The sequence below is a fragment of the Rhipicephalus sanguineus genome, chromosome 5 (genome assembly GCF_013339695.2).
Source record: "Rhipicephalus sanguineus isolate Rsan-2018 chromosome 5, BIME_Rsan_1.4, whole genome shotgun sequence".
NCBI classification, from domain to species: Eukaryota; Metazoa; Arthropoda; class Arachnida; order Ixodida; family Ixodidae; genus Rhipicephalus; species Rhipicephalus sanguineus.
The window spans coordinates 184,452,441-184,465,551 of NC_051180.1; the positions used below are offsets into that span (position 1 = coordinate 184,452,441).

The following is a 13,111-nucleotide window of genomic DNA, read 5'->3' on the forward strand; positions in this document are numbered from 1 at the left end:
TTTGCTTGCGTATATATACACGCGCACATACAAACGTATGCACGAACGTACATAAAGTATGGTTGAAGCCCCCCCCCCCCCCCCGAAAAATATTTCTGGCTACGCCCCTGATCCGCGTGTACATTTTTGAACTTAGGGGAACACTATTGAAATAGACGCGAAGTTTCTTTTAAAATATAGAGACAACATATATGTTTTGAAGTACACACTATCACCGACACTTTTTTGTTCTCTTGGCATACCTCGAATGAGACTATTAGAAAACAGTGATTTTCTATGTTTCTTGCATGCTAAAGGCAGCCACAGGAGAAACTGCAGCACTTGCGTACTTAGGACACACAGACAAGAGGGAAGCGTAAGCAATATGTGTACTGTGCTGGCACACCATACATTCACGCACACCCTGTACTAGCAGAGCAGTGTCACGCGCAAGACACCCCTGAAAGAAAGCGATGGATGCGACATAAGCATTGAGCACAAAAGCGCAGCAACAAAAATACAGCGCATTACAGGCCAGACACACAACATAACTTGCGTAAGGCCACTAGCTGGGTTTGAAGTCCTCCCTCTTTAGAGCCACAAGCTACTCTCCGAGCTTCAGGCGTTCCTGGAAACTTATGAAGCGAGTACCTACCGCACATGCACAGGCTTCGTTGGTCACTGTCAATGTTGCACTTTGAATCCATAAGCAGTTTCCACTTTATTTGGTTGTTTGTTGAGCTAACTAAAGGTGCAGTGCCGTTTGGATCAACCAGTTGCACACTTTCCTCTGCGTGTGGCTGCATAGCTTTGAAGCGAGAGCACCTAGTCCACACTGAGCATGTCTTGCTGGAGTAGTCTGTGTCACACCTGTGCTCGATGCCATCAAATTCCAAAACTCATTTTCACACAATTTACGTAACTTTCATCAGAATGGTGCAGCAAATCCGTCTTGGTGCTGTTTGGAACAAGAGTGGAATTTGTTTACCACTCGGGTCACAGAGGTGACAGCAAAACTAAGGAATCTGGACAGTTCTTACTTATCAACAAAGTTTATTAGAAATGAAACTGCATTCCTAACACAGAATGAATTGTAGTAACCAAAGGGCAAAAATGTGAATCATACAGAAATAAATAATTCATTCAACTTGTGCAAATATAAACTTTGTTAAACCACACCAGCACACAATATCCAGTAAGGTATTGACCTACAGGATCGTCGTAGCACAAGTAGTTTATTGCACAAGTCTTCACTTCAGTGTATGTCTCCAGTAAACTCAACATTCCCTTGCGAGCTACTAATGTGATACTTAAAAGTAAAATATGCTATTGTTCCTCGCATGACTTAGCCGACCTGCTGTACTTAAGAAGGCACAAATCTATTTCTTTCACAGCAAAGCTAAGAAACCTTTTATATTTACAGTGCAACAATCTAGCGTCGTAGAAAACTACAGAGCCAAACAATGAGGTTTTTTTCCTATGGAGACCCCAGAAAGGAAAAACGCATTTACAACAGTTGGCAGTAGCTGGAGACCACAGCACGGTTAAAAAAAAAGAACAAGTGAAAGGGGCAAGAAAGACACAGAATGAAGACGGTGACTGCACTTGGTCCTTCAATGCACACAGGCACACACACAGTTCACCATTGTCCGCTGGGCACACCTCCGTGGCACTTGAAGGAAGCGTGTCCTTGAGCGTCATCAAAATCACAAGTGTTGCTTTTTCTTGCACGGAGACAGTGGCTAGAAAGGGCGCTGTGCTGAGGGGGTTCTCATTGGAAGACTCGATACACTACTCATAAACATTGGCCAACCTGCAAAGTGTACATTCCCGCAGCTGTTCCTCACATTCACAAACCCCACCTACGAGCAAAACAATCGGTGCGCTTACTGATCGTCACACGCATTGTCTAGGTGCCAAGTAAGGCAAGCATCCACGATACATGTGTGGGCACCACGATTCAGGCAGGATATGGTGGCAACCACGACCGAGTCGGTAGCTTGAATATGCTGGCATTTGCATATGCTAGTGTAACTTTGCAACAGCAGCACTCATAATTCGAGCGTTCGGTATTGGGTCAAGGCTGCAACTCTCAAGTATCTCCAAATAGGGGACCCCAGAACCGACTCGCTATTAGCATAACTTGCAAGACATAGGCACGTGCGATTATGTCACAGAACAATTGTAGCCAATCTTCCCTGCATGTCCCCTTGGTACAGCCCTGGAAGGCTACTCAATGCCAAGGCACACTGGGCCAACAGGAAACTAATGCCTGGCATGCAGCTTTACGCAGGAGGAACACACGATACTGATGACGCTTACCATTGTGCAACACATTTGGGGGGGTCTCGTGTTGCAGTAACACAATAATGCACTCGTTGGAGTGTAAACGCAATGCAGCAATGGCTGTCACCAGGATGCGATTCCTAAGGCCCTTTTCTAGCCACTGCACCGAGCCGCCTCACTCATCACTTTCCCACTTGGTGTGCATCTTCTTTTTGAGGCGTGCCCCCGTGTGTGTTGGCGAGGCCCCATCGCAAGTGGCAAACGATGTTTCGACGTTGGTGAAGTGCTGCAAGGTGGGGCTCAGGGGACGTGTGGTGTGGGTGGCCAGCAGCTGACACAGGCGGCTGTACTTGTCGCGTCCCAAGAGCCGCTGCGCGAGCAGCTCCTCGTGCCGTCGCTCCAGCTCTTCGCGTTCCAGGTGTAGTGCCTCTACGTCTTGTTGCAGAGAGAGAATCTGGTCCAGCTTGCGCTTCCGGCAATTCTGCGCTGCCACCTGGCACGAGAGAACGCAATGTGTCAACTACACATTCAGAGCACTCGTTCTCGTGTGCACACCTCTTCAGCCTGTGCAACCATGTGCAGAAAGAAATGAAAGTGTTCAACATGAACTCTTAGCCAAGAATAATGATAGAAACTGAGGGGGGCTAGATCTTTAGCAAAAATTGCATGAAGCCAACAGAACAAATCTATGGAAAGAAAAAAAACTCCCCATTTTCTTTTTATTAAACAGCATGAAAACCATTTAATGGAGTTTTATTTTCCACAGTTGACATTCCATATAACAAACGTGTTCATGTATTACACACGTGCACGCACGCACACACACGCACAGGGTGTTTCCCGTAACTGGAACCAAATATTTTTTTTTAAAAGTTAACCACAACTGAATGAAACCAACGACATGGTTTGCCACCATGTGACACTCATTAAGGCATCTTATTATATGGATGGATGGAAAGTCCTTTATTGTGAAATAGGAAAGTGCAGGTCCTCTATATATTGTGCTTAATTATTTAATTAAAGGGACACTAAAAGCAAATAATTTATGTGAGAGTGAAAGCTCAATGTATGACGTCAAAAACGGCAGTACTATCAACAGCAGTGCCCTACTTACCGAGAAATTAAGCTAAATGTATCGCACGATGAGCGCCATGAGTGGGACATTTTGGAAGTGATCCCGATGACGTGGGAGAGTCGGAATACAATTAATCACTCGTAATCAAACTAGTTGCAATAAAAAAAGAACCTTCCATGCATCAAGAGACGTAATAAAATGCTGCTTGTTTGTTTCTGTTTGATTCATGGAAAAAAGAACCTCTTTGGTGTTGCCATGGGGAATGGCGTGCGTGGTTCAAAAGTTCAGTTTTCGCCGAACTGCGCTTCGCCCGGCGCCCTGCTTCGCTCACGCGGTCGCGTCTCAGTGGTAGTTTCAGTATCGCGTACTGCCGCGTGTGTTTTGCACGCTCGTGAAAGTCGCTCTGATAGAAAGTTCAACAAAATACCGTATGCATGTGATGTTGCCGGATGCCAGTGCACGCCGCCGTGCAGTAAAGGCGGGCAACGTTGGGCACGGCAGCAGTGATGTGAGAAACACCGCTTTGAGGCGGGTGATTTGAAGTGCGCTAACGCGATGCGGACCACTAAAACGTGATTTTATTTCAAAATAAGCACTCCCTTGGCATAAAAGTAGCACTACGAGGTTCCTGGACCGCTATTTCAACTATCAACATCGACTTAATATTTGCCTTTAGTGTCCCTTTAACTAAGATCACTTATGCTAGATTTGTAATATTCACTGCACGGACAAGTGCATTTCATTATGTTGTAGAGGTCATTCCAAAATGACCAATCCAATTTTAATGCCATAGCATTAAGAAGCTTGTTTCGCAGAAATTCTTGTTTCGGCGTCAGTGTCATTGGTTGAGCGAAAAATCAGCATTGTCTGCGAGCGAACAATGCAGATAGATGCAAATAAATAAATGCTAAAAATCATTTGCTTCGAGTGGGATTTTAACACAGGCCTTCTGCGTGGCAGTCAGGTGTTCTACCACAGAGCCACGCCATGGAAAAAAACAATCATGCGGTGCTTTGAGGCATACTAAGAGCCAGCTATTTGCATGCGTTGCTTCAACTTGAAGTAGAATGCCTTAAACCACGCAACGAATAGTGTTCACGTGTGCTCGAGGCCCGACTTTGACCCTTCATAGCCAGAGTTGGGCCTGGGCCCGCTGAAAAACGCTGTCCCCTTTGAACTTCTATTACTATACAATTCATTGATTTAGACAAGGAAAATTGCATGGCTGGTCCGGATAAGTCTAGGATTACATTGCATCACACAAAACAAGTCAACACGTCACATGCAATCTAAGGCATGTGAATGTGCGCTAGCAAGCACATGTGTGGTTTGGCCCAGTATCATCGAGTTGATGTGCTAGTAATGGTTTACTTCGGAGGTATACATGCTGCTCTCACGCACCGCTTAGCCAACGACCTTCGCTTGGCCCACGTATGTATGTGAGGTCCATGCCTTTGATGTGCACGTCTCTCCGTGCAGTAAATGTTTGAGGTAAACGAACTATAATGCACGTGGCTGAGCACAATGCGGCCTGCACATTGTGTAATTGAAGATCACGTGTGCACTTTGGGCAAGCCAAGAAAATAACGTTTCTAATGCACGCCCTGTATTATACATTCCCGCTATCTACCTGGAAACGTGGAACATCATAAATATTTAAGCAAAGGGCAGCACACATGCTTTCGACTCCCCATGCTGCAAGCATTGCGACGGCTTGTGCTCGCAGTGATCGAGTGAACCGCGAGCCTAAAGCTTTACGCAATACAGTAAAAGCTCATTAATTCGACTCTCGTTAATTCGGAAAATCGGTTAATTCGGACACGTCATCTGGTCCCTGTAAATATACGCATCACTCTATGAGACTGGGCGCTCGTTATTTCGGACAGATTTGACCGCAAATCGGATAATTCGGCGACTTTTGGGCCGCTGGCGAGGCTCGAAAACGAAAAAAGAACAATTCGGAACAAAAGTGAAGCTCAAACGCAGCATCGCCATAGACATCAATTAACGACTTGGCTTGGATTGAGACTGGTTGAACGCCTTTTTTTCGCGTGTGGGTTTTGTTGCTTTGTTCCCGTTGGTGCGCTGCATCATTGATCGCCGATTTATCGAGGAACGTTTCAGTACGGCTCCTTTAGCTTGATCGTTGCTGGTGCTTTTGTGCTGACTTCTCGTGCGACCGCACTCTCCGCCGATGGCAACGCCGGCAAAGCGGCCCAAGTACGAGGCCAAGGACTTCACCACCAAAGTAGAAATTTTGCGTGCTCTGAATAACGGGCTCTCCCGACAAGAAGTGATGAAGAGTGATGAAAGGGGATCCTTCAATCGGCGGCAAGAAGCAAGGAATGAGTAACCATACTTATATCCCCCAACGTGACGGGAACAGAGCGCTTGCCGCTTCTCGTTATCGGAAAGGTTCAAAAGCCACACTGCTTTAAGAACATCAACAATCTTCCCGCGAATTACCGTGCCAACCGAAAAGCGTGGATGACGGGTGAAACTTTTGCGGTACTGCAGACATCATGCGAGCTGCTGAGCACCTTGAAGGGCTCAGAAAAATTGTGTCCGCGATTACTTTGTTAAGTAAAGGTATGTTGAAAAAACTCGTGCATTTATTGTGTTTATTTCGACCATTCGATAATTCGGACATTCGGTTATTTCGGACATTTTTTCCGGTCCCTAGAAATCCGAATTAACGAGCTTTTACTGTAGTAAAATCCTTTGGCATCTTTATCATTGCTTTGCTTTTCAAGCGAAGCTGCACGATTTTTTAATGAATTCGGAGAGTACGTTTTCCTGGATATCACGAGGATGGCTTGGTGGACTAGTTGGTATTGCATCTTGGAAACGTTACAGTGCACACAGACAGGGACAAAAGAAGAAAAACAAGACACCGAGCAGATCATGTTTTCTGTTCTTTTGTCCCAGTCTACGTGCGTTGTAAAGTTTCCAAGTTTCCTGGATAGTTTTACAGCAGAGGTGTTATGGTCGAGGTCTGCCGTGTGTAATAGATAGAAAATTATCATCATCACGAACCGCCCAGGACAGGTGGTTAACAAGGGAAGCTGCATCGTGCCCACTAGCTCTGCTGTGACCCGGTCTTGCATCTAAAGACAACCATAAGTACAGTCTACATTGCCAGATGCATTACAGTCGAACCCCGCTACAATGAAATTGACGGTGCACAAAAAAAAATTTCGTTGAAGTGAAAATTTCGTTGTAGTACAGTATAGACCGCTTATAACGTAAGTCGCCGGAGTCGCGAATATCGGCACTATAAGCGGTACCGCACTATAACCAAAACAACCTTCTTCAAAGGCTGCACTTGCGCAAAACGTGTTGAGCATGTAGCCTCGCGTGTCCGATAATCGACATATGCGATTTGGGGTGCTTACAACCACTTAAATCTCCGAATGTTCAAAAATTAACCGCCAAAGACCCGCATTGCCAACGAAATGAACACGGGGGAAAAAAGCAAACAAAACAAAGTGCCATCGCGGAAATTCGCCGACTTCGTTTCAGGCCACCTCGAGGTATGCGCATTACACAGAAACCATGTCGATTCGCGACCGAAATTTCACGTGCTGAGCGCGGTACCGATTGTTCGATTTCACGGGCGTGCACACGATGTCCAAGACATTGCAATCGAATCCGGAACCACCATTCGAGAGTTGCTTGTGTCAACCATGCCCTCGTTTTCATTAACGATATGATTCCCTTCCCCTCAAGTGCAGCCATCGCAAAAAGTTCCGTTGATTCCGCACCAAACCGCAACTTTTATCGCCCGCGACCGCTACCGAAAAGCAACCAACGCTGATTAGGCCTAGCCTGCGGCTCAGCATGTTGTCGCGGGAAGTTTGTCCAAGACAACATGAAGGTCGGACGTCGAAAAGATCGCACTCAAGCACTAACCCAAGAACAGCGCGCGTGATACGAAGTTAGTGTTCGCAGCCGGGAGATCAACGGCGACAAAAGCCCGCCAAGCTCGTTTAAGACCGCGCACGGCAGAAAAGGCGAAAGCTCGCGTCATGAAGCCGCAAAACTTTTCGATTTGCGGACGAGGTAGCAAACGCGATATCTGTAGCAAGTGTGATAACGACGACGCTTTTCCCGACAGGAAACTTACTTTAAAGCGCACTTGATGAGGACGCGATCGTACGTTCCACGCGGAACGCGCTGCCGGCAAGTGGCCGCGGCAGGCCGCAGAGCCTTGCCGCCGCTGGTGCAAAGGCTACTCCGTCGCCTAGGCAACCACCATCCTTCTCCACTCGGCGAGCCCGCACAGCGCTGCCGCGGTCTTTTTCCTCCCTCCGCCCCTCGTTCGTTCACTGTGCGTGCCCTCGCCCTTCGTAACGACCTCGTCGCTCCCTCCCCAGCGGCGTACCTCCTTTGAGAACCACACTCGCTACCGCGTTTGTCAGAAATATTTTCCCGCAACCGCATTATAAACGGTATTTCATCTTGGGGGACTGCACAATAAGCGGTATGCGTATACATGCGGTTCTATGGGAGGGTAAACGGGAGTCGAAAAGGACCGCATTATAACCGGTCCTGCACTATATGCGGTTACGTTATAAGTGGTCTGCACTGCAATAAAAAAAAATATATAGCTGGCCTGAGCTAGTAGAATAGAGAAACTTTTATTTCCAAAATTCAAAAAGTGTCGGCTGCTTCCTTTTTTTTCCCAGCAGCGTCGTGAGGCGATTCTCATATATGCATAGCGACACCATGTTGAAAAGCGCACTGAAACGCAAACGAACGAAACAGAGGCCCGGGCACGCAATGCGGACTGCACAGTTGCACTAATGCGCTAACACTAGCTATTCACTGACAACAAGGTATCCGACAACGCCGAGATGCAGGCGTGCTATCGCGGAGCGATGACTTACGCCTTATTCTATGCTATTCTTATCATCCACGACTCACGGCTGGCTGATCGCCGTTGATAACGCGGACGAATCGTTGCTCTGACCACTGGCTGCACTGGCCAAGCATGAAAAGCACGAAAAGCATTGGCATTGGAAAAGGCATCGTTCCGCGATTGCACAAGCTGCAGCATGGACAACTGAGGTTCGGCTTTGGACTGTCTGCGACTAAGAAGCAACTCAAGCCAGTGGCAAAAGCAGGGCAGTCTTACCGCAGTCACTATCAAGCAATGGCAGCCCCCATGCTCAGTCAACAGCAGCGGTTTCTGGTGGTGCCAACATGTGATTTAGACTTTGTAAGCGTATTTTAACATGAAAGTGTTTTATCCTGAGGTCCACCAAGACTTCAGTGACGTATTTCCGTCACAGAAATGACGTCGAAAAAATTTACACGATCAGATGGCAAAGAAAAAAAGGTTCCGTCAACGGGCATCGAACCCACGACCGCTCGGTCCGCAACAACAGATGCCGGGCACGCTATCCACTGTGCCACGGTCAAGGACTATAGAGGCTTTACAAACGCACCTTTTATATCTACCACTCTTCCAGTCGGCGGGGAGCACGAAGGAACGCAAGGGAGGGGGGGGGGCGCTTGAGCAGCAACTGTGGACTTTAAGGACGCGGTCACAATCGCTGGCGTGCGTGCTATCTCGGATGGCATCACAAACGGCTCGTACACCCTTCTAAGTGCTGTGATCTCAACGGTTTCCTCCTTTGAGCAGCCGTATTCTCTTACACCAGCGTTTTGTAGTTATGCGAGATCGGATCCATAAGTGTTAGTTAGCTGACAGCCTTACTTCGTATAATATTACAATTTAATGCTATTGCATTCATTGCTTCACTTGCAGTGAAACTGATCTTTTTGTAGACCTGCTTATTTAGCTTTTCAAGCTTCTCCAGAGCTTCCTGTAGGTCAGTGTTTGTAAGGAGGACATGACAATAAGCACCTTCAGCTCGGCCGCGCGATTGGTGTAGCATCAAACCTACTGCACGCTTTGAACAGGCGAGAACAAAGGCGCGCTACCGCGGTTCGCTGCCCCCTTGTGCGGGACCGCCTTCGAGAGCGTGGTGCGGGCACCAAGATACCTCGCCACATTGACTATCTCATAAAGCTCTCTCGCACTGTGGTGCGAGCATAGCGCCATTGTAAGCATACTGCACACTTTTATTGGAGAACTACACAAAGGTGCTTCGCGTCAGTCGACTGCCGGCTTCGGCGTGAAAAACCGCCAGAGCATTGCGGAGACGCGCCGCATGCAGGAAGCTAGTCGCCGCGTTGATGCAACAAGGGTGATGCCTCTCCCGTGCACGGTATGGGTCGTAACGGTACAAGCACTCCTACAGCAAACGCGCGCATAGGTGACCACACGCAGCAGCATCGACGTGAAAACCATTGCGACCGGAGGAACACGCTACGCACAACGAAGAACCTGGGAGCCACTCCCGCTACGCATGCCACTTGATACAGTTGAACCCCTTTATAAGAGGCACTGATATAAGAGACACGTGGGGTATAAGAGACATCAGTGTGCTACATGAAAGTAAGGGTTGATAGGAAAATGCATAACTTAGTACCCTGCTTATAAGAGACACCTCATATAACAGGCAAGAATTTCTCCCCCATGCGTGCCTCTTATAAAGGGGTTCAACTGTAGCGCCAGAAGACACAGCCTAGCGAGAAGGAGCAGCACGCTCGGGGCACGGCAGAACGTTTTTGGTGTGCCACGCATATTTACAACAACCCAGAGGAGGTTATGGCGGCGTTATGGGAGCCCTCATTAGAAAGGTGCATAGAAACACGGTTGGGCGCGTCTATGCGTTTTGCGAACGTCTCATTTGCTTAAAATGATGTTGTCAACTCAGCCTTTTTTCCCAACGAAGCTGACGTGGGCATCGAAATGCTGGCTTTCGAGGTTGTTTTGGAGCAGTTCGGCGCAATTTTTGAGATTTTCATGCTTCTGGAGCAGCTTGGCGCAGGAAAACGGAATTGTATCGAAAATGCGCAATATGCGCAGCTGTCTCACCCCTGATTTTTATGTGATTGTCAACATGGGGGCATGCCGCAGCTTTAAAATACCACTGTGATTAGATTTTTAGTGAATGAAACCATTATACTTATTTTCCGGAAGTTCTAATACTTCGAATAGTGAAATTGCGGTGCAAATCGAATAGCAAACACTATTAAAAAGATTTTCGAAGTTCGAATATTCGCACACCCCTAGATTATGGTAGCTGAAGTATTAACATACACCTGGACACAGCATATGGTGAATGCCGTGCAAAGCTGGTATCAACAAGCACATAATAAACACTGGTACACAATATGAACTCATTCAAAGCCTCATATGAAGAGAAAAACACCAAGGTGTGTGCTCCCCAGTATTAGGGTAACGCACGCCTGTGCTCGTGCATACGCTACCACACAACGCTTCAGGAATGCGAGAGGCTGAGCTTCCTAGCGTGAGCAGTGGACGCACGAAGGCGTTCCACTTTCCGCTGGCGTCTCTCTCGTGGTGAAGGTGTGAGAGATATAAGGCGCATTTGTCAAATCTCGTCAGTGAAGTGGGTAGAGAGCGCCTGCCGCCTATCGCCGCAGACCGAGAGGTCGTGGGTTCGACTCCCAGGTCATCCACTTTTTCTTTGAGTTTTTCTTTGCCATCTGCTCGTGTGTATTTTACCAACGTCATTTACGTGACCGAAATGACGTCAGTGAGGTCTTGGTGGACGCCAGCATAAAACACTTTCGTGTTAAAATGAAGTTTTATGTTTGCATGCTGTTTATGGGTGCTCAATGTGCCCCCAGGATGCAAAGTAATCATGGCCTTAAGGGGGGAGGTGGCGATCGAAAAAAACTTTTTTGTTTGTTGACCTAGAGTAATGAAATTTGGCAGGCATACTGAAGAGTGTCTCGAATAGCTATATATAAAGTTCCATTGCGATACCTCAAGTAGTTTTCAAATTACACTATGTTACATGATCTGATGACATAGTCTGCTGGTGAAAAGCCTAGCATTGTAACAAAACATGCCAGGAAGGTCCAAGTGGTTTTGATCTTTACTCAAAAGAACTCTACACAGGATGACATTATTAAAAATTGTCTATTCCTTTTAGTTTTTTTACAAATAACATCCCCATCAGCTTCATGTATTGCATCAGAACTTCTCATGCACTAATTATCACATACAAAAAAAACTAGGCCCTAAGCAAGGTAAAGAATAATGTCATCCTGTCAACAAGACTTCAAGGATTAAAAAAGAAAAAACGGAATCAAAATCTGTGTAGTAGTTGCCAAGATATCTGCTCCACAAGCTGAGCAAGATGCCAAAAAACAGTACTGAGAAAATGGCGTTTAAAGTTTGGCCTTCTCTAAAACACCTAAAGATTGTGATCTTTGGTGTTTTTTTATGATGTTTCACTTCTTGGACATGTGGCCTTTCTCCAGTGTGCCTTTGTTCTTTTTTCATAACCTTCTTCTTTTTTTGATCTATAAAAAACCAGTATGGATTTCAAACCAAGTTCTCTGTATGAAGGAGTGGTGTGACAGACATGACAGAAAAGAAGATATTGCAATCTAATAAGGCCATATACTGATATAATTACACATATTTCTTGTATTTATGCTGTCATTAGCATAATTAAGTCTTGCTTATTGATTACAATTAATCATAGCATAATTTTTATAAAGAAAGGTTTGTTGTGACAGAAAATGGCTCACACCATGATAGCCGATGCCTTCGTTCCAAATAGCAAATAGTTATGGCCAAGACATTAGTGGCACAGGGATTTTTGAGCAGTTTATTCAATGACGCGAGTCGGGCAGATAAAAATTCGTCCCCCTGCATCCTACACGGTCTTTTGCCACTCTCGCATATGAAACGTATTATCATTCGGCTGACCGCGGCAATGCTAGTCTACGAGGCTTTCACTGTTTCAGAACATTCATAAACGCCTGCGGCGATACCAAGCACGGCTCCAAGCACTTCTAAATTACATCGCTAGTGCTTATTGATAGCACTCGGACCGCGAAGTGCTCGGCCGCGGGGTCCGCGAGCCGGCGCATGATGTGCTTGGTGACGGCGTTCGATGACGATGCGCGAATGCAAAGCTACGATGTCGAAAAATCTGCGCGCAGTATACTTGGTATCGCATTTTCGGGTGCCGACGCGCGGAATTGCTACCGCTGCTCCGAGCAGTCCGTGGCCGTGGGGTCTGACGATCGAGCTTGGCTGTAGAGTTCACTGCCGATGCGTAAACTGCCCATCCGCGGTTCCGAAGTGCCGGCGAGCGATGTGCTTCTTCGCTTGCGAAGAAGTACATAGCCGCGAGCACGCTAGCGCGTTGTTGTTGCCCGCAAAGTTCGAGGTTCGTCTCGCCAAACGGCGCCGTGAGCGGAGTTAGGCCTAGTGACGACTCCGAGCAGTAGGTGCGCAGGCCGTGGTGCCCGTTGCTTCAAAGTGCGTAATGCGTGGTCGTGAGTACAAAGAGTCGTCCTGCGATCGCCTTCGTCACGATGTCAGAGGTGCTGATAAACAGAACATCTAACCGCGAATCCGACGCTGAAGTCAACGCTAGAGTCGGTCCGAGACGCGCGTTTGCGATGTTCGCCAGGAGCGCGGCGCACCATCGTAATCAGATCGAACTTCCTCTTGCAGCTCCCAACTAAAACGTAATTATATTTTAAGTGATCGTCGAGCCGTGAACACAGAACGAACGTGTCTAGAAGTAGCGCGATTCTCGACAGCCGTGAACTCGCGACGCGCAGACGACGATCTCCCGGAGCGAGCATCGGACCAATGGCGAGGCGAGCTGGGGAAACATGGCGGACACGGCCAATCGGAGGCCTCGG

The 13,111-nt window shown here is 47.3% G+C and overlaps 1 protein-coding gene across 4 annotated transcripts in view; it reads right to left on the reverse strand.

Annotated features, from left to right (window-relative positions):
• Nucleotides 1-1,012: 1,012 nt before the first annotated feature.
• LOC119394507 (endoplasmic reticulum membrane sensor NFE2L1) overlaps nucleotides 1,013-13,111 on the reverse strand; it is a 179,391-nt gene continuing 167,292 nt past the window's right edge. For all 4 annotated transcript variants that reach the window (XM_037661814.2, XM_037661813.2, XM_037661812.2 and 1 more), the window contains exon 11: nucleotides 1,013-2,758. In XM_037661814.2, coding sequence (XP_037517742.1) covers nucleotides 2,441-2,758 — 318 coding nt within the window. In that variant the 3' untranslated portion in view covers nucleotides 1,013-2,440. The remainder of the gene's footprint in view (nucleotides 2,759-13,111) is intronic.